This window comes from Molothrus ater, chromosome 2, assembly GCF_012460135.2.
Source record: "Molothrus ater isolate BHLD 08-10-18 breed brown headed cowbird chromosome 2, BPBGC_Mater_1.1, whole genome shotgun sequence".
In the NCBI taxonomy this organism is placed as follows: domain Eukaryota; kingdom Metazoa; phylum Chordata; class Aves; order Passeriformes; family Icteridae; genus Molothrus; species Molothrus ater.
Genome location: NC_050479.2, coordinates 38,950,117 through 38,977,685, shown reverse-complemented (window position 1 = coordinate 38,977,685; position 27,569 = coordinate 38,950,117). Strand labels below are relative to the sequence as shown.

Here is a 27,569-nt window from a genome sequence, read left to right as displayed (position 1 = left end):
TGATTGGACCTCTATGATCTTAGAGGACTTTTCCAACCCTAACAATTCAATTATTATATGATATAACTCTGACATACAATGGGTTTTGAAAATCTACTGCCTGAGATGAATTCAAAATACTTAATCCTAAATCTCCCTAGAAGATGCCAAGGGCCTGATGTGACCAAGTTTCCTGCTGCAGCAGGCTCTCCTCTAATAAGAACTATTGCCAAGGAAAACCACAAACCACTACCCTTTTATAAGCCTAATCATAGTTAAACACTTGTCCATTTTGTCTTTCTGATGTGATTCCAATCTTTTAAGTCTGCAGGAAAATTCCATGTTCAAACTGAGTAAGTTGTGCTTTATTTTTTTAAAATGCAAATCAGTGAGAACAATAACATGTTTTCTTTCTTTTATTGTTTACTTTCAGGAGCTATATTGCTACAAACTGTGGCTACTAATTTACTTTGGTTGCAATGAACAAGAACAGACAGTTCAGAAAGCAAATGGAAAGCTATGGAGAAGAAGCTACAAACTGTGTTTAACTCATTGTTAACATATGTGGTTTGGTATAATAGTTACAAAGAAAAATACGGGCAGGCAAGAAAGAGAGGAAGCAGGAAGATTAGGAGGGAGGTTGTACACCTTGGAAACTGGCAATAGGCATGCAGTTCTGTATCCTCTTTTTTAAGAAATTACTTTTCTTTTTGATGCATGTACGCAATACCAGAGAAAGAAAAGCATAGACAAAATTACAATAGAGATTTAATAACTATTAAGTTAATTAATATTTGTTAATGTCAGAATGTTGCCTATGGGAAGATTTAAAAGTTGTCTTAAAAATGACAGCCCTGTCACCAAATACATAAATGTCTTTTTATAAAGCTCCTTACTGATATTCAAAGTCTATTTCCCTTTTTGATGTTTCCTGAGCTTTGGGAGTTCTATATTTATACACAGGCATAAACAAAAAACAACCACGTCCCATGACTGATGTTTATAATCCTCAGACATCCCTACCTGCCCTCTTGTTAGTGATTGCGTGTTACAACAGCCCGTGCTCCTGACTGTCAAGTTTTGTTGTTTCAATTCTTTGTTTCATTGAAACTGAGCACCCATCTCAAAATTGCAACCAATAATCTTTGCACTCTTTTGTGCTATTTCTGCATAATTTCAGGAAAATTATTTCATTAATCTGCAACTGTAATCAATTAAAATGCCGCACTGTTACTTTATGTAACTTCTTCCTACAAAGAAGTTCCGGAGGCCAAAATGATAAATGGGTTAAAAAAAAGAAAGGCTAGACAAGTAGATAGGTGATAAATCCATCAATAGATACTAAATATAATGGCCCTAATTTAACATCCACTTCAGAAAGTCCCTAAATGATTTACTGCTGGAGTGCAAGGCAGGGAATGAGGGCATAATCGGGTATCCAGAAGTTCAGAGAAGGATAAGCTATATATGATTATTTCTGGGACTGGACAATTTCTAAGACATGGCAAATGCACTGTTTATCTGCTAGTTTTATGAGCACTGCAGGGTTTCCATTAATCTATGACATTCCTGGATATCCCTACAAAAAAAGGAATCAAAAGGAAAGCAATGTGTTAAAGTTATTTTTTTTGGGGGGATAGCCCCCCAAATGGGCTTTAATCTTATTAAATATGAATTATTGATCAAAATACTGTGAAAAGAAAGCAAAATCTTAAAATCTGGATAAACTCAAACATTTTACTAATCTCACCATGCATTATTGTTTCAGTTCTATCAAACCAAACTAAAATGAGTGTAGACTTCCTAAAAAAATCATGCATTTAAAGGCTTTGCAATATATTGAAGGCATTCTTTACTTATTAAGACTCTAGTGAGAGATATGTTAGCTATTTTCAGAGGGCTTGGGTGAGTTTTTTTTACTCAGGAACATGATGCATAAATTTGAATCTATGAAAGAGTTAATCAGACTGGGAAATATATAACCTGCCTTTAGGACACATTCAATTAATATGCATTCTTCTGACCTTTCTTAGCTAAGTATATTGCCACTCAATATCCTGTGAAGTATGAGTTCTTAGTAAAAGATAGCCAGGACTCTACTGCCCTGTATAATTTTAATTAAAATTCGCAGTAAGTTTGGTTTTATTAATTTTTCTCTGGGCTTTGCAAACATTACTGCTGCAAAAATGAAAGGGAATATTATTAAAAGTTCTGTTTCAACACTTTCATGAGTTTGGGCCTGTCCTTTGGTGGAAGTCTACTTATTTAGTGTATTGAGTTATTTGGAATTTAGTTCCTCAACACATTATATTGTGCATTGGGAGAGGAAATATTCTAATGGCTAAGGGAATGGAGAAAGACTCTGGAGATCTGGGTTCAATTTATTGGCTAAGCCAAAATTTCCTGTAGACCTTGAGAAAACTACTTAACAGGTTTCTTGCTGTTCACATTCCTTATCGTGGAAAAATATATCTCTGTGAGATTTGGCTACTGTGGTATTTAAACATACTAAGTAACTGCTTGAGAGGCACTGCAATAAAATAGGACTGTGTTGAGTTGGGAAATAGATATATCCAGCTCTCTAAAGCAGGGAGTGATGGAGAAAAGAATAACTTGACTTTTGTGTTATGTGTTTACAAAAAAATGTCCCTAATATATGCTTGGGAAGACACTTAGAATCATAGAATATCTTGAGTTGGAAGAGACCCATAAGGATCACCAAGTTCAATTACTTCCATCTACAACCAATTCCCATGGACCAGCTAGATCTGCTGGGTTTTACTAGTCTGGTCTTGTATAATGATGCTTCTCCCACAGACCAGGGTTTCGCCCTGTCAGGCCTTGCTAGCTGAGGTAGAACATTGCAATGGTGAATGGAGCACTGCAGGCCTGGAGCTATGTCTGAGGAAACAATAATTCAGACAGAGATACCCTGCAGGCTCTGTGCAGAGCCTTTTTAACTAGCTTTATCTCACACAAACGTGTGGTGGTTGCACCAAACTGCTCAGTTAGGTAAAACAAATGGGGAGGTTAACCATGTCTTCTATGGCAGCTAATCTACAAAGAGGTTTTACAAAGGAGGTCCAGAATCCCACCTGGTGAGTAGTGTGTGAGTAGTATGTTTATCCTGCTGGGTAGGTGAGTGACACTGGGCTTGCCAAGATACCCCTCTTGTCTCTCCCAGAGCCCACCTGCCTGTCCTCAGGGCGCACTGCACATGGGCAGAGCACAACTAACATGCATGGGCAGATATGGGATCTGCAAGGGACTCTTGCATACAGCAGCATAATAGGTAACAGTAAATCAGACAAGAGGGCAAGAAAAATGGGCACTATTATGGTGCTTTTGAAGAACTTTAACTCAGTCACCCAAGTTTTCCTTAATTTTACAGAAGTGGCTGGAAGTGGCAACATGAAAAATTAGTATGGTTTCTGATTATGACACATCCTAATGCAGGCTGTGGAAGGTTTTATTTTGGTATAATGGTTTTGTGTTTATTGTATTTTTCTTTTGAGTGTTCCCAAAGGTGCTTTGTGGTCTTTTGTTACTTGTTCTCACTGTTCCCTATGACTGGCATTGATTTAAAATATTGATTTTCTTTTCTTACTGAAAAATAATCTTTGTGTTTTCCATTTCACCAGGAACCATTTAGCACAAATTCATGCTGAGGCTCCACGTTGCCACATTATTTTGCTGTTGTTGATATTACTTTAACATATTATAGTGTGTTAGAACTTCCTGCCGACCATGAGTTACTCCTACAAGCTCAGTAGGAAGCTGTCAGTTCACAAATAAAGAAAAACTGAGGACTATTTTTTAGAAAAAAAGCCTTGAAAAATTCTTTGAGCATGTATTTACCCTTTAAAGGCACATTGTGTCTCTTATTTTTCTTTTCCTATTAATTTTAGAGGTTGCTAATAATTTTGTCACTATTTTCTTTTTGTCTTTCTGTCTGCAAATACTTGTAAAGAACACATACTCATTTAAAGCTGACCTGGAAAGATGCAAGTCATATCTTCCATGCAACTGTGGTTGGTATTACTAACTACAAATAATGACATCTTCAGCTTTCTCAATACATAGTTTTGTAATGAACAGAAAAATTATGAACAGTTTCCCACTGTGGCTCCTGTGGGAAACAAGCCAGACAGCAATACCCTGTTCATGTTAATAGTTTGGGCAAAAATGAAATGCACAGCTCAAGATAGAATGATATTTAGAAAAAGCTTGAGGACACTGTGTCTGATGTGTCAGCATGAATGGAAGTGGTCACTTACAAACTCCATGTGCTCTCCTACTCTGACACTAAAATCTTCAACAGATAAAATATTCACTTTTAATCATATGTGCTTCACCTAGGAAAGAAATAGAAGGTCACAAAGCTATGATCTGAGCAAGCAAATGACATTGTTATTATTACAGCACTTTTGAACATATGATTAGTGTCAGAAATTTAAGCATACCTTTTTGCATCAAAAAAGGTCAGTCCTTCATGCTACGTATTATCTCAATTTGTTAAAAGAATTCTGTAAAATTACAGAATTCTAGAGAAACTTGAAGGAGACTAAAATATGAAAAGCAATATCCAAAGGCATAAAAAAAGCCATAGAGGGTGGAGGACATGGCCAGAGAAGAAGGAATTGAGTGTTTTAGCAGCTTCATGATGGTTATATTAAATATGAGAGAGACATGAAACAAAGCAGTACTTAGGGATTTTCACTGCAGGAATAACAGAAAAGAATACACAAGTGGGTTTAATCTTCTTTTCTTTCATGGGAAGTAATTATTGGTGAACAGGAAAAGTTGGAAGTCTATTTATATACTAATTTGATCTTTAGTGTAACTTAGGAATTAACAGCAGAAGGTATTTGTCATATTCACTTCTTACTACAGTGGCTTTCATTAAATGATATACATGTATTTCTTCCAGTTAACTGGGATCCTCTCTTACAGTGGAAGAAAAATCTCTCTTTCAGTTTGCTAAAATTAAGTTTTGATTTAAATGAGTTTATTATTTGAGTACAGGAGTTTATTTAGAAGAAGATTAAGTGATTCTAAATCCTAAATTTCTGAGGCTGCAAATAAAAAAACCACCGTTTTTATTTTATGCCCTGTTCTCATTTAGAAAGCCTAGAAATTGCATCAGTTGACAGAAGCTTGGACACTTCAGTGATGCACTTAGCACTGAAACAGTACTGAAAACCAACCACATTAGTTTTACTGAGGGGACTCGGGAGCAGAGTATGGCAAGTGTAATGTAACAGCAAACGGGTAGTTTTGGTGAGGTAACAGAAAATGAGGAGGAATGGAAGGCTCTGCAGAGAAACTAAACATGTGGGCAACAGAAGAACATACACAATATAGTCCAGCCCCATCCCACTTGGTATCCTCAGTTGTATCTGGGGAGATAGTAAATACTGGGCATTATGAAAAAAAACCCAAAGAGACTTCCATTGTTTTCTACTTGTACATAGAGTATGGGAAGAAATGGAGAAAGTGTGGTGAATAGTGTAAAGGGGTGGATACCCCAATATCTGACTAACTCTCAGAAACTGGCTGGGGATTCACAAATGAGCTGCTGTTAAATTTGTGCTCAGTTTTAGCTTTATACTATTTCAGAAGCTGTTACTATCTTCTGCTGTTTGCTTGCCTTGTTTTTTCAGAGGCCTTAACCATAGTAGCAGCTGCAACTGAAGGGACAGTGTGGGGATTGACTGACATGGACTTTGCTTATGCCAGCAAAGCAAAGCTAGTTTATTACACAGTTTAACAGTATTTATAGGTCAATATGTTCATACAAAATTTTCTACTCTGATCCCTTTGTCCTGGTGTACGTTAGAAACACAATCTTCTGATTATTGTTCTTATGCTAGTAATATCCTTTGTTATTTCTTTCACTGGTAAGGTCTTTGTTACATCTTCTTTTGTTAAAGTGGTCAGTGTTAGAAGGTCAGAGTGACCAGACATGATGTCTTCACTTCTGTTCTTGCCCTGAGTTTATCTCTCCTTTGGCTTTCACTGTACCAGGGCCAAAAGGTCTGTGGAGCTACCCAGTTCAGCTTCTGTAGCTGTCTGATCTCTGACAGGACTGAAAGATGATGATTTACTCCTGGGACACCTCAGTTCCCTCTCTTGCCTGATAATATAAACTGGCATCCACTTTAGTTTATGTTACTTAAAGAAGGTATGAATTCAGATGGCTGAAATGATTGCAGTTTATTCAGCTCAAGGAAGGAGGGGACAGGACAAATAAAATGTAAATAAAAGTGGTAAGAACCACTATCCTTTTATGTTATGAATTAAAAGATAATCTTATAACATTAGAGTACCAAACATATTTTGCCCATATACTTTTTTTTTTTTTTTTTTTTGCATACTGTAATTCACCATTTTGTATTGAAAGAGACCAGAAAAACAGCAAGCTTCTCAAACACCGGGAGCCCCTCTGCTGAACTTGAGTTGGTTTGTCAATATTCATACTGTACCGGGGGCCCAAAACCAGACACAGTATCTGGATCAGGCTTACCAGTGCTGAACAACAGGAGATAATTCCTTCCACACAATGACCCAGGATCGTGTCGACCTCCTCTGTTGCCAGGGAAGGCTGCTGGCTCCTGTTCAGCATGCTGCCTACTGAGACTCCCAGGGCCTTTTCAGCAGAGCCCAGCCTCAGCTTTTGCCACAGCTGGTTTCTCCTGAAGTGCAGCCTGTCCTTAGTGAATTTAAGCTAATGTCCCTGCTGGTCCTTTCCCCAGGCCTGCTTAGGTCCCCCTGAATAGCAGCTCTGCCTTAACTGTTCCCTTCCCAATCTTGCAGTATGGACACATGTGCTGCGTCCGCTCTCACAGACATTAATCTACCATTTAAAGATGTAAATTTGTGAAGAACTCTTAAATTTTAAATAGATTTGAGGCTTGTCATTTGATACATGTGAAGTAAAGAGCAACCAGAAGTCAGGCAGTGTTTTTCTATCCCAATTGAGGTAAGCTCATTCTAACAGAGAGTGGGGCTTTGCATTACTCCAAGGTGGGAGGAGAGAGAATGAGACTATCAGAACCTGCCCTTCAGTGCTTCAGATTCCCTGTCACAAAAAAATGTCAACATGAAACATTTGGGATAGCGATAGGCTGCTGCATGGGGAAGAGTCTGAACACAGTCCTGCACTTGCATGAGCACCAGAAAAAAAAAAGTTATCCATTATTTTTTCCATAAAATGATTACCTAATATTCACAGATGCCATCTCTAGAAAGGTACTAGTATGTTCTCATAAAATCAATGAATCACAGAATAGTTAGGGTTAGAAGGAGATTGTCTAGTCCAACCCCCTGCCAAGTGAGGGTCACCTAGAACAGTGACACAGGAATGTATCCCTTAGGTTTTGAATGTCACCAGAGATGGAGTCTCCATGACCCCCCTAGGAGCCTGTAAAAAAGTGTTTTGTAAGATACCTGTTTTCTTTGTGACTTTGGTTCTCAGTCAGGAATGCTACATAACTTATATTAGTGGTCCTGTGGATTTAAATTTTGAATTGATTTTAATGCCTTTTAAGAGAAAAGAAGATGAGTCTGTTGGGGATGTAACATAGACTTTAAACAATTAAAAAATTTACTGTCAGAATCAGATGTAGGGCAGAACTCTGGGGCCATATCCTGCAGCAGTCCAGTGTAGCCATTAAGACTCTGCAACATCAACATGTTTAAGAAAGGCTTAAGGTTTTATTAAACCAAAAACCCCCACCATTCTCTGCTGAATTCAGTGTTATGCTTCTTCACCTTCATTTTTCCATGTTCTGTACAGTTGCCTACTGAGACAATATTGCATTTTTTTTTGTAGCTTGTCAGGATATATACCCTGAAACAATTGAGGAATTAAAGGACACAGGGTTTAGCTGAGTTCTTTCACTCCTAAACTTATTAATAATATGTAATTTCTGCCAGAGTTAGGTTTCAAAGCTAATACCCTGCCAAAATAAGTGTCAGCTTACAACTCTCATAGCTATCTCTTTTGTTTTGCAGATACTCTTTGCATATGTTGCCTGGAAGAATGTAAGAAGAAGTTGCAAATTTGCTTATAATACAGCAAATTTGACCACCAAAAATCAAGTGCATCAAGATTTGTCAGCCAGCCTTTGGTTTTTAATCAGAAATCGTTTGGGTTTTTTCCCAAATAAAATCAGGGTCAGTCCCTAAGATCCAAACACATGGAAGTATCTACTTGTAGGAACTCCTAACAAAGAGAAATGGAAGAATGTTCATGGCATAGGTGATCACCTTAAATACACAAGTTAAGATCAGATGTGGCATTTGCAATTCTCATTTACAATTTCTCTTAGAAATTCTTTGTTCTTTTTTTTTTTTTGTTGTTAAGCAAAAAATGCTTGTTTTCTAATCATCAATCTCACCAACATTATTAAGTGTAAAGCTTAAAGGCAAGCAGTTAATCATCCTAGTTAATGCAGTGGAGGAGGGAAAGGTGATGGTAGTCAGCAACAGCCTGTATATATGGCTATAAGGTATTGTACTTAAGAGGTAGAAGGCTTTCTGCATAATGTCCTTTGTCATCCCACTGGGGATATATTTACACTGTGAGTTTGTCTTCTCCTGTTTTGTTTCCAATTCCCCAGTGTGCCACAACACCTCCTTAACTTTCAACATCTTCTGGTGGGGAGCCCACAAGAATGGAGGAAGACAGGTTGAAAGACTAGGTACAGTCCACATCTATTCTGCCCATCTGAGGTGAAGTGTGGAACAGTTTTATTCCATGCACCAAAGTCAATCCTCCAATACTGCCTCCAACAGCCCTATGTCTTCCCCATGAATCACACAACCCATGTAGACCAGACTCAGGTCTCCATGCTACCAAAATCACTCAAACAGGGACACTGAGAGCCAGAGAGTTACCCAGGACAGCTACTAAAATTTACAAAGATGGAAACTCCACCACTTCCCTGGGCAGCCTTGCCAGCACTCAGTCACCACCAGAGTAAAAAACTGCTTCTTGGTGTTCAGAGAGAGCCTCCCATTGTTTAATGCTGTGCCCTTTGCTTATGGTCCTGTCTGTGAAAGAGGTTGTTAATGCTTTTGCAGGGCACCAAGGCAATGGAAGTTAGTTTATATCTTACTTACCAGTGTCTAACTAAACAGGTAGCACAGGACAGCCCCTGCAAAATCTCTGGTTCATGTCAGGGAAAATAGGAGTATGAACTGCAGGAATTGCAGAGATGTCCCCGGTGCCATCAACAACTCGTGATTGCGGTGCTTGGCACTAGACAGGTCTTTAATCTCAAATGTGTGAAATACTTCCTCCAGTTAACTTAACAAGTGTTTTTCTATGAGAATTTAGCCTGCAAACCCACAAATCCCAGAAGCACAAGTCTTTAAAATCAGGCAGGAGATAGGGACTGCTGCTTCTATTTAAAACTTTTCAGAGCTGTTTAAATTGTTGCTACATCTATTTAGTTTCTCTCCACAATATTATCAGCTGTTATTGCTATACCACAACCACCACACACCACCTCTGAACTCCATTAGGTTCCTACAGGTAGCTGGAACCTATCCATGGCTATGGAGAAACGCATCTCCACACCACCTACAACCTCTATATTCCACACCTCTGCACCCCATCATTGTCCTACAAATAGAATGCATACATGTATGGGACATGCAGATATCTAAAAATACAGATAAATAAAGTGTACCTAAGAATAAATCTGAGACCCGCACAGAGGAACCTAGGTGGTTGGAAGCCACCAGTGCTGAGTATTTTAGGGGTTCCTAGGAGCTGGCTGCACAGCTCTCTGATATTGGCCCAATGCAAAACAAGAAACAAAAAAAAATATATATATAACTGATTTTTATAGTAATTTCCATATGTCTTTAAAAAAAAACCCTGGATTGAAATTTATTGTAGTCATGCTTTATAGCTCACTGCTGCTGAAGGAAGCAGTTCTCACATTCCTAGACTGCTCCTACTAATGTTCTGGGCCCTTTCTTGTGTCAGAAAAAACATTTTTGCAGCTGCAGGGAGTCTGATCAATAACAAATTCACTCCTCTCCTCCTGCCAACTTTAACTCCATTTCCCGAACAAGTGCATAAATACAGTGCCAGCTCAGGCACATAGTGAGAGGGAAGTATAGCAATGAGAAAGGGTAAGACTATCTTCTTTCTGCAATTCTCACATTATGACCTGATGCAGACCAAAAAATCCATTTCTCAGACATTTTAAAATCATTAGATCACCCTACTATGTAGACCAGTAGTTAAAAAACCACAAAAAGTATTACATCACACTGAATACTTATATTAATGAATGCAGAGGTATCTAATGCATGGAAGTTCCAAATTATACAAAGCAAGTCTTACAGCTCAACTCTTATTTCTGATATCTAAAAGTTAGAGTGTGCATAAGACACATAAAACATAGAACAGCAATCCTGTTCACTGCCTCCATGATGACAACACCAACTCAATACAGCTTATTTGTCAATAGGGACAGTAATGCCATGAAAGATAAACTTCCTAATGGAAATTAGGACATGGACTTCATATAGTTAATGGACTATTGGACTAATGGACACATAATGGAGTTCATGCAGTTTAATGTCTTAAAAAGGGTGCTAAAGCACTGTTTCAGAGCTACCCCTATTTCACGAAAGGATGAAGAACAAGAGGGAAACTGCCGATTGAGTGGTAAATATAAGAAGTTGAATGCATGAGGTTTATGTCCACTGGAACACAATTAACTGTGTTCACATGATTCCCAAACTGGGCAAAAATGCAATGCCACAAAGGCAGACTAGGTAACTCAGATGGTATCTTAATTTTCATCTGAAGTTTTCACAGTGAGTTCACCTATATTTTATCCACATACTGGAGACTGTTACTTGAGAACACCACAAATGATGTTCCTGTTGCTGTCAAAATCAAGAATTAAATTTGGGAATACGAATAATCTATTAAGACATATGCAATAATCAAATATATGGCAGTGGTTTGGCAAAGAGATATTTGAGAATGAACAGCTTGTGGAGGGGATGGAAGGTACTTGCCAGCTTAGGGTTCAGCAATGTACATGCTGCCAACAAGAATGTGTATTTTAGCTTACACGTTAAACCAAACATAACCAAAATACATTGCCAGAAAATGCTATAGTAGATTTGGCCTTCTATTCTGGAGTTTGTTTTATCCAGAAATGACATTATTTAGCTTGCAAATAAAATTTTAAGTGGCTGTACAGTGCTCTGTTCTAAAAATGGATTTATAAAAACATTACCTATCTTAGTCTGGATTTATCTAAACAATGAGGATAGAGTTTCACAAATTAACTTCTATCCAAGTAGGAATATCAAATCTGGAAGTTTCAAACACAGTATAGCTTTCTCCCTACATGCTTCTTCTCCCTTTTTTGTGTGCCTATTTTCACAACGGAACAAGAGAAATTAGGCACTTCTGTGTTTATTATGATTAATAATGCTTCTTGGCATATGTATTGTATTTTGCACTTAATAAACAAGCATTTATGATGCAAATATCCTAGGAATGGAATATATTTGTATACAAATTCTGAGAGATAGAACATGATTAACTATTTTATTTTATATTTTACAATCGTAAATCTTTCTCTCATAAGCACATAAAACAACACCTTATCAGGAAGGATTTTTCCAACCTTTCCCTTTGGGTGTGGTACATCTTTATTTGTTGATCTGTGATTTTCAAGAAAAAAATTAACAATGCAGAAAGCAATAGGTTCAAAAAATATATGACTAAGACTATGGTAGTTATTTCTCAGTATAATTTCCCTATAGCAACATTTGAGTGATGCTGGTAACACACACACATTTATTAAAAAGCAATGTCATACCTGTAGACATGCAGGAGCTCTGCCTTGGGGTTTATTCACATCAACAGCCACAAGCTGCCAACCTCCAGCAGCATCTTCATGAAACATCTTGAAAGGGAAGACTGTTGTCAGAAATGTTTTGTGTGGCAATAAATACAAGTGAGATCTAATACATTCCCCTTAAGGACCAGCATGCATTTTCATGATAGCTAGTTTAAAATAACAGAGGAATGATTCTTTCTGCTACAGAAAAAAAGTAACATGCTTTTTCCAACAATTGTCTGATTTTACCCAGACAACATCAAACACAATGTGTTTCTATTAGTCCTAATATAGAAAACAATTCAGTTAATCTGCAACCAGACCAGCATCATTAGATAGTGGTACCTGTTCAGAATAATTTCCTTACTAAGATAAGCTTATCCTAAGAAAAAACAAATACATTGCAACCACATAAATAAGCTACATAAATAAAAGGTGCATTTGGTAATCTTTTTTACTGGCAAAATTATTTTACTGCAACGACCACTTTATTTTTGTTGCACTGATGCATATCAGCAAGAGTAGCTGGACAGTCCTTATGTATAATTTCACAGAGATTAAAATTCCTGTAAATAACTGAATGTTTCCAAGCTCTAATGATGGCAATGGAAAAGGCTTTCTTGACCACAGTGGTATTCACATTTTATCAATAGCCTCTGGAAGAGCAGACATAGGCATTCTGTTTCATTGGGTTTTTTTCCTCAGAAATTAGGACACAAAATGATGCTGGACATAAGGAACAGTGAGACACCATACCTAAAGGTGATTAAAACTCTCCTTGAAAATGTCCTTGAAAGAAAATGAATGGTTCTAGCATTTTGAGTGGCCACCTGCATATACTATGAAATGAAGTGTGGCAAAGTTCCCACCTCACTCCCACCTTTTCTTTGACACCCAGCACCCAAACGAGCCACCTCAAGAACACAGCCACAGGAGGGTGGTTGAAGCTTAAAAGTCATCCTGAGAGAAGTGCTCATTAGACTGGGGACAGTGTCACCCAAATATGGCTGTAATTCCTCCAAGTCTTTATTTAGCATCTCTGCACTGGGAAGAGTTGCCAACTAAGATCAGCACAGTTATTCCTCTTACCATGTTTTTAAGTAGATTGCTAAAGTGCTTTAGAAGAACCTTTTATCCTTTTATAGAGAACCCCTTCCTAGACTTCGACTCCTGGACACTCATTTCTTTTCTACAGGAATAAGTTTGAAGAACAGCTCAGTAATGTAAGTGGGAAAATTAAGGCATAGCTCTCAAGGCTACTTCATGCACAAAACAAACATGGATTTTAACTTTTCTCTGGTGCTCTGGAACAAGAAATCCTGCAGGATATTTTCTGTCCTTCTTAATACAGAAAAAGATAAATAATTTCTGCAGTTTGGTAACCTGGACTCTCTTGTCCCATTATGTCACTGACTTGAGGAATGAAGCAGCCATTAGAAAACATTTGCTTGTCTGCAGCCAGCAAGCTATTTTTAATTTGCATGATGCAGATTATATTCAACATATTCATGCTCTTTGGCATCATGACATCATTTTGGATATTTTATGTTTTTTAATGTTGGCTGCTTCTTGTGTTTCCCTACATTGAACTCTCTGTTTCATCCTCTAGTTCAGAGTATGTTGGATAAGCCTATATGGCTCAGAATTTGTCCTATGAACATTAAGTTCCTCAGGCTAAGCATATGTTGTGTAGAGAAGTCCTTGTTTTTAGACTTTAAATTGATATCACAAAGTCTGCTTTGAAAAAGACATATATATAGAGTAGAAATTACTGCCACAAAGTCTATTTGAGGCAAAAAGTATAGCAGGCAGAAGAAAAGGACTAGATTTACATATGGATTACAGGAATATAAAAAAGAATATAAAAATATTCAATAATTAATTTTGAAAACTTAAATCCTTTGGCTTAGTAAAATAAATAATCTCCAGCTACATGGTTAGAAAAAATTCCCTCGTGGGTATGTTTCACATATCTGCCTTTCTAAGAGCTTTTGCAGGCAGTTGGTACTGGTTCTTCTCAGAGATGGCAAACTGCACTGCCCTGGAAAAGCCTGGTCTTTTGCCCATTTGGGACACATAATCTGATTGTTAAAATAATGAGTGAGAGAATTTAAATCTCAGCCCAGTAGCTCTTCTTTTTCATACTGGGTTATTTCCCACTACTTAGCCCACCCTTCCTATCATGGTTTCTTCTTACCCATTATTTCTATTCAGTGTCTCACTTTCTGTGGCTGCCCCAGCTGTGAGCATGGCTCTTTCCTTGCCCTACAACCTATTCTCCCTTGGTCTCAACACACCCTTCTCAGTTCCAGGACCAGCTTCCCCAAACACTTCAGCTACCCTCTGACTCCTCTTCTTCCAGCTACTTTGGGATTTCAGCTCTTATTTCTTAGCACAGAAAGTGATATCCTACAGCCCTGACTTCAAACCCACCAATGACATGATAAAAAAGCATTATCATACTTTGTTAAAAAGAATACAAACACACAATAGCCATATGGAGAAATGTATTACGGTCTCCATTATTCCTTTCTAAGAAAGACAAGTTAGATAATGCAACCAAGAATTAAAATTTTTATGAAAATTCATATATCAGGTTTAGAATATAGGTACCAACGTGCAAAGTCAAATATATCGTATATGACAAGAACTTTTTGCTTATTATTAATTAATGAACTAAACCAAATCAAATCCCCAGAGAATCTCAGCATCTCAAGTGCTTCACCTGGGTGGTGGCAGTTGAAGTAGTACTGCTCCTGGACCCCCACATCTGCTGGAACTGCACTCTAATTTCTGCAAATGTCTCAATGATGACTGCAATAAAAACATTCTGTAAAAGAAGAAGAAAGAATGGCTGACACAAAGCTCAGCAAGCAGAAAAGAGAAGAAATTAATTCTAATATGATCTATGTTTCAGAACAATTTCAAAAGACATGTTTTCAGTACCTTAACAAGCCAGGCCAGAAAGAAAATTAAGGTGATGAAATAGAAATATGAACGCCATCGGGGAAAACTGTCAATTGCTCGGTACATAAGGAACACCCAGCCTTCCTGAGAAGCAGCTTCGTAAACCGTAAATATGCTTGTGCCTGTCAGAGGAAAAAATGAAAATGTTTGTCATTAAGCCTCCCTGAAAGTTTTCAGTATCAGCAAAAAAACTTTTATCTATCCTATTTTTGTTTTTTCTAAAGGAGGAGAGGGCTCCCCTCTCCTCCTTCAAAGTTTTTCAGGTGCATGTCCACATTTATTCCTTTTGCAGTTGAATATTAATTGGTATCAGATCAGACTGACTCTCTTCCCTCCCTGGACAGACACGTATAATCCCTTAGAAGAGTTCACTGCCAGTATGAAAATGCCTCCAAAGGCAGAATTTGTCCCATCATTTGCATTCAGCAGCATCCCTGAGAAAAAGGCAGATTTAACAAGAATCAACATTCAGTAGGTTAAAGAAATCACTTTTAATATCAGCAACAGCATCAGCAATACACCAAGAAGGTGCCTGATACGAGCAAGCACAGTAAGCACCTACAGCAAGCTACAGAACTGTTTTGAAATTCAGGTAGTAGCTGCATTAACATACATCTGTTGCCTTTAAAAAGCACTTTTAAGTTGAACTTGCTATATCACTCTTGAGGGGGTGGAGAGAAGATGAAAGGAAAATGATGAGAGACCTTTTTGTGCAGAAACCACTTTTGAATAACAGCTATAAAGCTACTAATTTTAAACACAAAGTCCAAACTCAACCTAATGTCTGAGTGATAATATGCTCTAGCCAGCTTGGCCTTCCTCTGTATCTCTGCAATGAAAGCTTCAAAATATAGACCAGTTATGGTTTGTAAGTCATTCTTGTTTAAAGCAATTTTATGTTCCAAAAAGAAACAAAATTAAACTGTGAAATTAAACTGTGAAATCTCACAAACTGCTGTGAAATCACAGAATTGTCCTACAGCCACCCGCCAGCTCTGCTCCACTACTGCTTCGTTTCATGGAATGGCTTTGATAAAGAGAGGGAGCATGAGGAGCGCTGCCCTTAGCAAAACACAGCAGCTGCTAGCAACATAAAGATAGAAAGCTGACTATCTGATCCTTTTCACAGAGAAAGAAGTGGTTCTGGGCAGAAATTCCAGACTCCAGGAGTTTCCCCCAAAATCACAGCAGCCTATAAGGAGTGCTACTATTTTCCTGTTGAATTTGTAACATCTATATCCTTTGTTCTGCTAACAGGGATGGGATGAACATGGAACCAGTTTTGTCTCAGGGTATCCCTTCTGCAGGTAAATTTTCACTGATGAGGGGAGAGAGGGAAAAATTTAATTTTTTCTGTATAACACCTGCTTTTGATAGGTAGGTGTCAAATGGTCAAGATGGGCATGGTGGGTAGGCAAAACTGATAGTTTATTTAGTTACTGGATTCCTTGCTTTTTACTGCACGTGGTTCTCAGGACCAAGGGAAAGAAATGAAAATAAAAGGAAAGGAAAAGCATTCAAGCATAGAAAGTAAAACCATTTCTATTACTTTAGAAGAAAAAGTGGTCTCTATCAATACTGAAATACTCATCAGTGGTTATTTCATGGGTATTTTACATTTCAAAAATTCAAAATGTAATGGTTCAATTGTCTAATAATATACTGTTGCTGAACTGATTAAATTATTGAACAAAACAGTGCTGTTGAGGACAGGCAGAGATTAAGGGAAAAAAAAGAATCTATTAAAAGTTGCTGGCTAGGAAACTGTCATTAGTCATTACCAATGGGAAAGTCACAGTGAAAATTAGTAAAATAGAGGGGATGTCATGCAAAGTATTTATAACACTTGATTGGGCCATCTGCCACAGTAAAGCAATACTGTGAATGGACAAAAATGCACAATTAACCCAATTAAAATGGCTTTGCCTGTGTCACTAAAGTAAAAATGTCTCTATAGTGTATAACTGGTAGAGGTACTCTTAAGACTGTCAGAAAGCAATCCCTCTTAAGAATATACATTCTTGCTTAACATATGCGACTAGAAAGTAATAGAACTTTCATTACTGATGCCAGGAACCATGCTTTTCACTTGGAAATCCTCTTTCATATAGAATAAGGGATGAAGAATAAGGGATGCAACACCATAAAATGTTTTGCTTTGAAAAAGAAGAATTATTCTTAGTTAACATCTACCTTACTGCATGTTTTTGCTCTTCTGTTTTGTTTTTTGTTTTCTGATTATTTCTTTAATTTTGGACTACATCTTCCTAAAGCCAATGAGTAAGTTATTAAAAGACTCTCCTCTCACAGCAACATATTCTGTTTTTCTCACCATGTTCAAAGCCATATGGAGGGTGAGAAAATATCAAAATTTTAAGTGATGGTAGGATACATCCCAAAAAACCAGACATGGGAATGCTGCCATAAATGAAACCTAACATATGCCCCTCAGATCAAATGGCAAATTTATTGTTTTCCACAGATGTCTGTATTCTATCTGTGACAAAGTGTCTTTTCCTACTAGTTCAAAGGGCTTACGCAATGACAGCGTAGTGCTAAGAGTCTCATGGTTAAGGCATGGGAACATAGATCCCTCAGCAGCAGGAATTTGGGTATTACAGGGAATGAGAACTTGAAAACCTGCAGGGCCTGGGTATTCAATACACAACAGAATACAGTCACCTCTTGTCAAAATCCTGAACATTAGGATCATCATTTATGCAAAGTAACTGCAGGCATCAGTGAGACTTTTCAGCCATGAAAAAGCTTTGAATTATGAAGAGAGTTAAACACATGGTTGTTATGATACTGCTCATCAGCTTAAGCATGTTGGCATGGGCAGCTTGATGAATTTGAGACATAAAAAGATGTAGAAAATATTTATGATAATTTTCCTATTTGTTTTAGTAAATGGTTAAACCTTGAAAGCATTAGATATTAATTTGGGAGGAACTTTCTGACAACAAAATAGGTAAAATAAAGTAACATGCTTTGAAGGTTTTGTGTTTTGTTTGAACTTGTCTAAGAAATTCCATTTTGATGTTATAATAAAACAATTCCTTTAAACACAATAATAGTTAAACAAAAAAAAAAAAAAGAAGAAAACACTTCTCAGTAGAGATTTAAACTCAGGAAATCAACATCATAATCTGTATCAATCTCAAATGACTACTTTTATCTAACCAAGAAACACTTCTACCTTTGGAAATGTTTTACAATAGTACGTGGTTAACATTAAATAGAAAACTAAAAAAGTTCAGAAAATGAAATATTTAGTGAAATACTGGGAAAGATATTGAATCTTGTTCACTTTATGTGACATTTTCACTAGCTCCATACTGTATAGAAGACAAGACAGCAATCAGAGATAAACTGTATCCTTACTGATATTGTGTGTTTAGGATATGGGGATTCAGCAGCAGAGTGCAGGGGGCTTATTTCTTCTTCAATACATGTGCCTTTCAGATCTAGAAGATGGCAACATTAGTCTGAAGGGGCTAAATAATGGTGGAGAAAGTAATTGATTTAACATCTAAATAATTGCAATAAAAGAAAATTCTAACGGTATCCATGCCTAATCAGGAAGCAAGGCAACCTGGCTCTTCCATGCTCTACAGATGAGTAGATTACCAGGGAAACAAAAAGAATTAGAAGAGCCAGGGAAAAAAGTGATCATTTTTCTCAGGGGAGTAAAATCACCTATCCTTTTAAATTTTTTTTAATTACTCTCTTTTAAATTACTCTTTCTTTTAAATTACTAAGGATTATAGAAAATGTATTTTTTAAAAACATAGGGACTCAAAGTTAACAGAAAAATAGTATTACTAAGCAGGCATGGTCTTTAATGTAGTGTATTTTATATTTATGCACATTTTGTAAATATACAGGATTTTCTGCTTGTTTCTGAGACTCTGATACACCACACTCTGTGACATCATCTCCTTCTATAACCAGCTCATGCTGCAAATGGACATAATGAAAAAGGAGTGCACTGAATAACTCTGTGGTTTTATAATAGTAGAATTAAAGGAGCAGAGCTAAAAAATCACATAAAAATTCACTGAGTTGGAAAACAGAACCATTTCCTCCTAACTGGATGATGCATTCTTGCTTCTTGATTCAAAATCCCATATTATCTGCTGAAGAGTTGTCTTTCATTAATTAATATCTGTGCTATGTGTAGCTATTCCAAGTGAGATGCAAAAACTGAAAACTAAGTTTACCTATGCATTAACACCAGCAATTTCTGCATGTGTAAGTTATGTTTATAGACTACCTTGGCTTACCATGTTAGGATTTTCTCAGTTTTCTTGTGACTGCTGTGAAGATGCTGAGAAGGAAAATCTACAGGAGGGACACTTTAGGTACAAAAACCAAAAAACCAAAAAACCAAAAACCAAACCAAACAAAACAAAAACAAACAAAAAGTTTGCTTTTAAAATTTCTTGTTTTTTTTTTTTTAATCAGGAATTATTCAGATAAGTAAAAATTCATGCGTTGTTATTAAAGGCCTAAACTACTACCCAGTGCCACGCATGAAAGGCAGCAGAAGCCCGGCAGCGCCGCGCTCCTTTCCCTTGCTTTACAGCAGCCGCTAGATGGGAGTCGTGCACCTCGGCCACATCTGGAACATCAGCCGGCGGGGGCGGCGGAGCGTCCAGCCCGGAGAGCACAGACTGTGTCAGCCTCCCGCTGCGCCAGCTAAAGGATTGATTCTCCTATTTGCCGGTAAAGCTAAGCCGCCTCCTGGCAGGTGCTGCTGTCTAATTTCACTGTGTCGCGCTGCACGCTGAAAGGCAGCCTTCCTTAGCACGGCCCTGTGAGTGACTGCCCATAAAGCAATGACCTCTGCCTTAGCTATGGAAATGTTATCATGCCTGTTCTGTCCCTGCTTACCTTCACTCATAAAATCACAAAGCTGCATTTTACTTCAGGGCATGGGTATTTCAGTTGACCAGTCAGCTTTCAATTTATCTTTCAGTATTAAGGTATTTGTAAAACACTGCATGCGGTCAGGGTTTTCCAAGTGTTTTACACTACTGTTTCAGTGAAACTAGAAAGGACTAAAAATTGTCCAGAAATGCAAGGACAAGGTTGTTAACACCTCTGGGAAGCAGCTGGCAGGCAGGATTGAAATCAACTAAAAAATCAACTAATCCTGAATGGCTTAATGGGGTTGCTTGCCCCTGAGTGAGCAACCTATTTTACTTTCCCACACCAACTCTCACCAGCCAGTCTGACAGCTAACAGAAATTAGGAGGAAAAGAAAAAAAACCCAAAACATGCTAACGCTCTACTCTTCTCTTGAAACCTCAAGCCCCAGTGCCATTTTCCTGTTACTAAGCTGCTGAAAAACTGATTTACAACAGCAGAAAAAACCCACACTGCCAGTCTAACACAGTCTTTTAAACCTTGCTAAGCATAGTGACTTAAAATATACAGTAGTGATGTGTACTGATTCTTCATTTTGAAAATCTATTTGCTTATGAGAAGATGAAGCTTTTATGTATGAGAAAAGACTATAAACAGACTGTACAGATAAAAGCACCAATATGGAGATAGAGAACATTGCAAATGTAAGTTCTAGGATCAATGCAATCTGATCTACATACTTAGTAATAAAAATACAGAAAATCACAGAATTCACAGAATTTCTAGGTTGGAAGAGACCTTCAAGATCATCAAGTCTAACCCATGCCTAACACCTCAATTAAACCAGTCAACTTCTGGGGAAAAAAATGGACTTTTCTGCACTGTTTGCACATATTTTAGAAATGTGTGCAATATTTAGAAGTCAGCTTACCAATATGAATGTAGCAATGCTGCCCACACGTATTGACTGCACAGGGTTCAATAGGAGCGTGTTCTGGGTAAAGAAGTCCATGCTTTGTTGTACTAATAATGTCTTACATGTGATAGTACTTAATAGTAGTACTTCATAGACAGTACTGATGTAGTATTTTATGCTTTGAAAAGAGAAATCTGCTTTACATTTTTTAACAAGTCCAAGGTATAAAGAAAGATGAACATTCTTCAGAATGACTTTATGTGTGCTTTGTTTATGGACATTTAGCCAGAATAGCATTTATATCTGCTTTTCTTTAATAACTTTTTGATTAAAGTAGCTATAGATTTACAAATAATTTAACAAATAGGGATCCAAAATGTCAACAGAGCTCATAAGCTGACTCTATGTGCAGAAATACTGTCTGCTTTTTCCTTTTGGCAATTAGACAGCTATAGGACTGTCTGTCTTATAATCACTTCTGTGAGTGTGGGGAGGCAACTTTATAAATGTAGTGGCAGCTGATGAGAATCAAGTAAACGCTGAGCTGTAGCACACAGCTAGCTGGAAACTCTGCAGCACAGTCAAGCCTCCCACCTCTTCTTCACTCTAGAGGGTATTCTTAAGGACACAACTGTTCTCAGATCTCTGGGGTCTCATCTTCAGCAGAACGGGCAGAGCTTCAGGCTGAAGCCTAGAAGTAGGACACTGCCATAGCTGTGCTTCTCCTTATCAAACTGTAAAAAACTCTTCAGATCTAGAAACCAAGAGTACAGAAATCCCTAGGCCTTGGCTTTAAGAGTGATGAATGCTGTGAAGATGGGCCAGACACCACCTCAGTCTTTCCAATGAAACACTTCTGATTTCAAGTACAGTCATAGTGGAGTCAATGCCTGTTTCAGTAAACGTTATGACAAAACTGTATAACATAAAAAAGTGCAATGGAGGAACCTCTATAATTTAATAACTTATTCCTTTGAAAATGAACAATCTTTTTATAGGACTGTTACTTCTTCTTTTAAAATGCATTACATATGTAGACACATTTATAGAGTAAAAGTGGCAGCTAAGAAATCAAGATTTAGAAATTCCCCCAAATTGTTACATTTTAAATTTAATGAACACTTTAAGGGTTATCATATTAAAGAGAATAGTTTAAGGCAGAATTCTTACTACAGATATTAAGTATTTGGATTGCCATTCAGCCAAATGCTGGGAATGACTATTAAAAACAGGGTAGTGATGGATTACTTTGTTAGAGAGAAAACAAAGTATGCAAATCTTTTTTCACATAAAGCATGCAAATTCAGCACTGAATTTTATACACTATTAATCAAAACTATTCACTTGTTGCATTAGCTTTTCCAATAGTGACAGACAGAGCAATCTAATTCAGTTTAAGTACAATCATGAAACAGCAAAGCTGCTTGGTCCTAAAGCTCTATTTCAGTTTCATTTGGCTCCTCTGAGCATCACCTGTGAATTGTAGGTGTTTCTCTGAGGATGTACTTGCTCTCTTAAAATGAAGAGGTCAGCGCCTTTCTCTTGAATGGATAACATTTTCAAAAGCAGGTGCATGAGATTTTACCACAATCAGTGGTAAAACTGCTGTCATCTTAAATAAGATGCTTTTAAAAATCTGCCCCAAAGAATCCCAATCTGATTTGCTTCAGTTATAGTGCACATCTGAACAAGATTTTATTCTTGTATAAAAGTTTCACCAAAGGGCAGCAGTGGAAAATCCCAACTAACAAGATCTGCTGAGCATTCAATGAACATAAGACAGTAAGAGCACTTAGATCAATGCATTTCTCTAAGAAAAAATAACAGACAGTAAAGCTGGTTAAGTAGACATTATGAAAACCGATACATGTTAGAAATCTCATTAGCCTCCACACATCTGAATAACAGCAGCAAATATACAGTGTCAAATGCATCCTAACAGACTAATCCAACTGAAGAGACAATAATTTCCCCTCCTAAATGGAAGGAAGGAGCTCTATGATTGACTGTTTCAAGAAAACCCAAATGAAACTCATTCAATGACTTGTTTATCTATTACTAACTACTCCCTGGTGCCTTTACATGCCACTAAAAGGAAAATAATTCATCTACTTTGTTGAGGTGAGGGACTGGTTTGCCCACTATCCTAATACATGGAGTTAGAAATAGTGTGGAGATACAGACAAGTGGTTTAGTGAGCCAATAGCACACTGAATCCCATAGCACCTTTATGAGATAAGCATATTATCCTGGTTCAGAGATGGCTGAATTAAGTTAGGGACTCTGAGACTCTCCTCAAGCAGTGACACAATCAATGTCTAAGATGAAACAAAGATTTCTGATTTTACAAGCGCTGGGTGTCAAAAGAGAAAAAAACTGCTTTGCTTGTTTTTTTTTTTTTAGTAAAAAAACCAAAACCATACATGGATGTCAGCAAAAAGCCATCAACTTTTTTTCCTTTCCTTCAGAAAACAAAATACTAAATTGGAAAGAAAACCAATTCTTGTAACATCTGACTTCTTTTATTCTGGACTGTCTTAAAGAAAGTATTTGCATGACCAGAGATCTACTGAATATCAAAAGAATTCTTGGAAGACTAGCACTAATGGACTAAAGCAGCTGGCAGATTTAATAGGAGATGAAAATCAAAACTTTGGCAAGAAAAGTTGTATAAACTGCCAGGTATTTCTTAGGAGAGAGAATTTCCAAAGTTTTAATACACTCTGTTTAAACCTTGTTTTCAGTATTATCTGCTTCTGCAGAACTTCTTTCTGATCTTTATGCGCTGCTGAAAATAATCCCACACACCCATAACAGAAATTTCTGGGATTTCTCACTGTCAAATCAGTGTGGGGTTTTTTTTTCTCAGATAGGCCTTTTTCTTTTTTTCTCAGCATCAAGTTTACCTGCAAAGATGTTTATTCTTTGAGTAGGTGTGTGTCAGCTCTGTGCTTTGACTCAAAGCTGCATTAATTTTCTACAGACCAATGATATTTAACGTATTTTTTCTTCAAAGCTTTTTGCTAAAGTGGAAAATGTGGCATTTTGTACTGAGACACATGAACAACACATGGTTTGAAAAAAAGGGCTGTGTATGAAAAAATAAGTTTTGGCATTGCTCATTGAAGCAGTTTCTCAAGAAATACACATCAGACCTACTCTGAGCAATCTTTTATCAAAGGATGAGCTAAAGAGATCTCATTTTCCATATGAAAATTATTTTCAGTGGGTGAAATAAAATCAGAGCTTTTAGATCTGAAGGTGCAAACAAGTGCTATGCATAAATTCAAGGTTGATTTTTTGCATGCCATTTACTTCACAGGGACTACCTCTTTGTCTACTCTTCAATTAAAAAAAGAAAACCTTGGAAGTCTATCCACTCCCTTCACTGAAGTAAAAGGCACCTCTAAAAACACACATAAAGATATTTACTGCTGCATGTTATAAACATGTTATCCTCAGCAATGTGTCTGCAAATCCTACCCTGGCTTGGGTAGAAATTTTGTGTTGTTACATTATGGTCCCATATTTTTCCTTATGAGTAACAAATCCCTATCCTTGTTTGTTAAGTTCTGCCAGTATATTTCTGTAACATTTTGAAGAAGAAAATTATGTTCCCAACTTTTAAATCACACTGCCCAAAGTCAGGCATGTGAGCTGATGTTCAGATAGCTGGATATAGTCAGATTCTTTGAGACATGGAAGGTCACAAATTAAAAATTTTCAACCCTGGCCTAAATGCTAGTACTTGAAGCAAAAGAAGAATCTATCAATCCTTTGGTAGAAACAGAGTTAAATTTATAGTTCATTTAAGTCCCCACAAAACATAAAAGGTGCTGGGAAAAAGGTATATTTTATCAACATGGTGTTTACAAAACACTTATTAAATTACCTGCCACATTAAAAAAAAACCCAGAGATTAATACTATAAGATGCAGTCATGAGAAAAAAGCACAACTGTTTCCAGACCCATTAATTCTACAATCTCTCAGAAATGGGCTTCCTAAATGAAGAGAAATGCAACAGGAGAACCTCAAAGAAATATCTGCTTCCAAAACTGACCATCAGGCAGATCTCTGGTACCCTGGCACTAAAACCCTTTCTAGTTAACTTTCCTAAGAAGATTGTAAAAGTACCAACTAAATGCTGTTAGTTAGGATTCACATGCTCGAATCAGAGATAATTGTAATTGATAAGAAACAACTGCTAACAGACAATAGAAAGCACTGGAATAACTGAGAGTTTGTCTCCTTGGAGCTTTTTAAGAACACATCAGCTAGGCATCTCTAAGAAATAAGATAGGAACAGGTGACTCAGTCCCAGAGTGGCCTGGCAATGAGCTTGACCTTCAAATAGATATCTTTTTTAGGTTCATACTAATTTTCTCCAATTAGAGAATTGGAGAAAGCAATAAAGAATTCTCTAAAGCCAGTGCAGCATCTTATCTTTACTAGTTATTAAAACAAAAAAATATATTACCATGGGTAAAATAATCTGTATTTGTTTAAGCTGCACATAGACACTACAAAGAAATTAAGATCAAAGTTCAAAAATCACCTTGCATTAGGGTTTTGCCTGGAAAGTGTTGTAGGAGTGGTGGTGCCGACTGAAGTTCCATTGCTTCTGAACTGGTTAAATCATATTTTTCAGCAAATAAAACATTTTTATTTTTCTTCCATAAAGGAAGCATTCATGAGTCATAGGTTGTGGTTCTAACTTCTGTAAAGTAAGAGATGTAAAAAACACTGGGAATAAATAAAATGCCATGCAGGACATGATTTAATGATAAATTTACTCTGTAAGGTTCTGACTACTGTGCTAAAAGCACTACAGCCATATGACACGAAGTAGTGATTTGCTATAAGCTGAGTCTGCCCCTTAAAATCACCCTTTTTTTTTTGAGGGCTTCATTTTGTAATGAAAGGTTGAACTGGCATTGTTTGTCTGCACCCCGACTTCCTCCAGAGCAGGTCTGCTCTTCTATTTCCAGCATAAAGCTGTCCTAAAGGCATTAAGTTGGTATAATTTCAGCATTCTGTGCCACCCTCAGTGACACTGACAATAACTCATTCATGTGCCCTGCCTCATCCTAAGCAATCACATGCCAAACCACAGCCTGAGGCTACTGCAAAGTAGCTTTCCTGTGGGCACTCAGGGAGTGAAACACTGTAGCTCCAGCTCCCCGACCTGATCTTTGGATGGATGTGCCTGCACCACGTCTGGCTCCCTCCAGCCTCAGCACACACCTTCAGCACTATTCCAAATAGGCTCACATCCTCAGCATCTTCCACTGGCTGACATTCCCACCTGCCATACATTCCTTCTGTATTGGGTTATGAAATCACATCCCTGGCAGGCTGCAACAGTGCGATGTGACACAATGCTCATGGAAATTTTGGACTGAAAGGTCTCATGTTTTTGATTTATGTTTTAGGGTCACAAGGGTGACTTATGGGGTTAGTGGAGATCAGAATCAACTTCTGTACATATGGATATCAACCATTCAGCTCTAGAATGGACCAGGCTTGAGCTGGTGGACCTGTCAATCCACATCATACTGTTTGCAGACCAAAGATCAATGCCAAGTACAGGATTTTATTAACGGAAATCCTGCCCCTGAAACAGTTCCACAGTTCAGGTTTCCACAGTATATGGCTCAGCAGCACTATGCATCTGAAAGATACATGGCCAAATATCCAAGTGTGAATACAACCAAGGGCAGTATGAAGTTCCCAAGTTCAGCCTCCCAAGAAATAGAACACACAGAGGGCAAAATAACACTAAGTACTTGTCTCTGGCCATAAAGAAAGGCAAAGGATAATACTGGCATTGAAACAAGTAGACATGAAATTGAGGTAGGCTGAATTCAGGTATTTTCCAATCAGAGAAATTAAGTCCTGAAAGAGTTTTTAATCCCGTTTTGCCTCTTTTTCTAAGTCAGGACTTCACAGTTTCAAGAAGAATGGATGTGACAGAGTTCCTATGGTCACAAGAAGGAGTAGACAAAAGCATCACCAGTTCTTACCAGGTTCTTACCATATGAAAAACAAGGCCAAACCAAACCCTAATTTCAATAGACCCCAGTTGTTTTAAATAACACAGTCTGAATCCTCAAGTAGAAAATAGTACAAAAATAAATTTTCATTTTCATTGGCTTCCTGACAGAGAAGATTTCTAAGAATTCTTCTAATGAAGTTATGCAGGAAAGATTAACACTGTGGTCTGGGCAGGAAGAACTCAGCAATGTGGCTGATTAAATAAAGTACTGCACAACAGCTGGGGAAAGTAATTCTTTAGTACAGTGTCTGGTTTTGTTACAAAGCATGTGTTCACTCTGAATTGCACTGAAATTCTCTAGTGAAAACTGAGTTCCTGAGTTGCACCTTCCCCCTTGTGCCTGAGGACATTGTGGACACAGGTGCAGTTGTGCATCTGTCTGTGGAAAATGAATTGCATATAAAACTAACAATATCTCTATACTTTGGTCAAAAATGTTCACTGCAGAATCTCTAACAATTTGAACACTCTAGAAGCTGCTGTCAGCATAGCAGGTCAAATCTACTTATAATTCTAATATTTAACTGAAATGAAAGACTACTTAAAGACTGAAGGAACCAAACATGTTTAGAAAGGAAGGAAAAAAAAGAAAAAAAGAAAAAGAAAAGAAAAAGAAAAAGAAAAAGAAAAAGAAAAAGAAAAAGAAAAAGAAAAAGAAAAAGAAAAAGAAAAAGAAAAAGAAAAAGAAAAAGAAAAAGAAAAAGAAAAAGAAAAAGAAAAAGAAAAAGAAAAAGGGGTCACAGCTCTTGGAGATCTTAAGAGTCCACAGGTCTATGAAAGCATCTGTGTTATGGATTTCATAGCATTTCTAAGGAATGAATGAAATCAGAAAACATCTGGAACTAGACATCCCAATAGAGACTTGTTTGTCTGGTATAACATAAAGCATAATA

At 37.3% G+C, this 27,569-nt stretch overlaps 1 protein-coding gene across 1 annotated transcript in view; it reads right to left on the bottom strand.

Annotated features, from left to right (window-relative positions):
• NALCN (sodium leak channel, non-selective) overlaps nt 1-27,569 on the bottom strand; it is a 226,998-nt gene that overhangs the window by 132,814 nt on the left and 66,615 nt on the right. The window contains exons 8-10 of the mRNA XM_036406770.2: nt 14,811-14,953; nt 14,590-14,694; nt 11,844-11,930 (exon numbers count right to left, since the gene is read on the bottom strand). Of these exons, the coding sequence (XP_036262663.1) occupies nt 11,844-11,930; nt 14,590-14,694; nt 14,811-14,953 (335 nt within the window). The remainder of the gene's footprint in view (nt 1-11,843; nt 11,931-14,589; nt 14,695-14,810; nt 14,954-27,569) is intronic.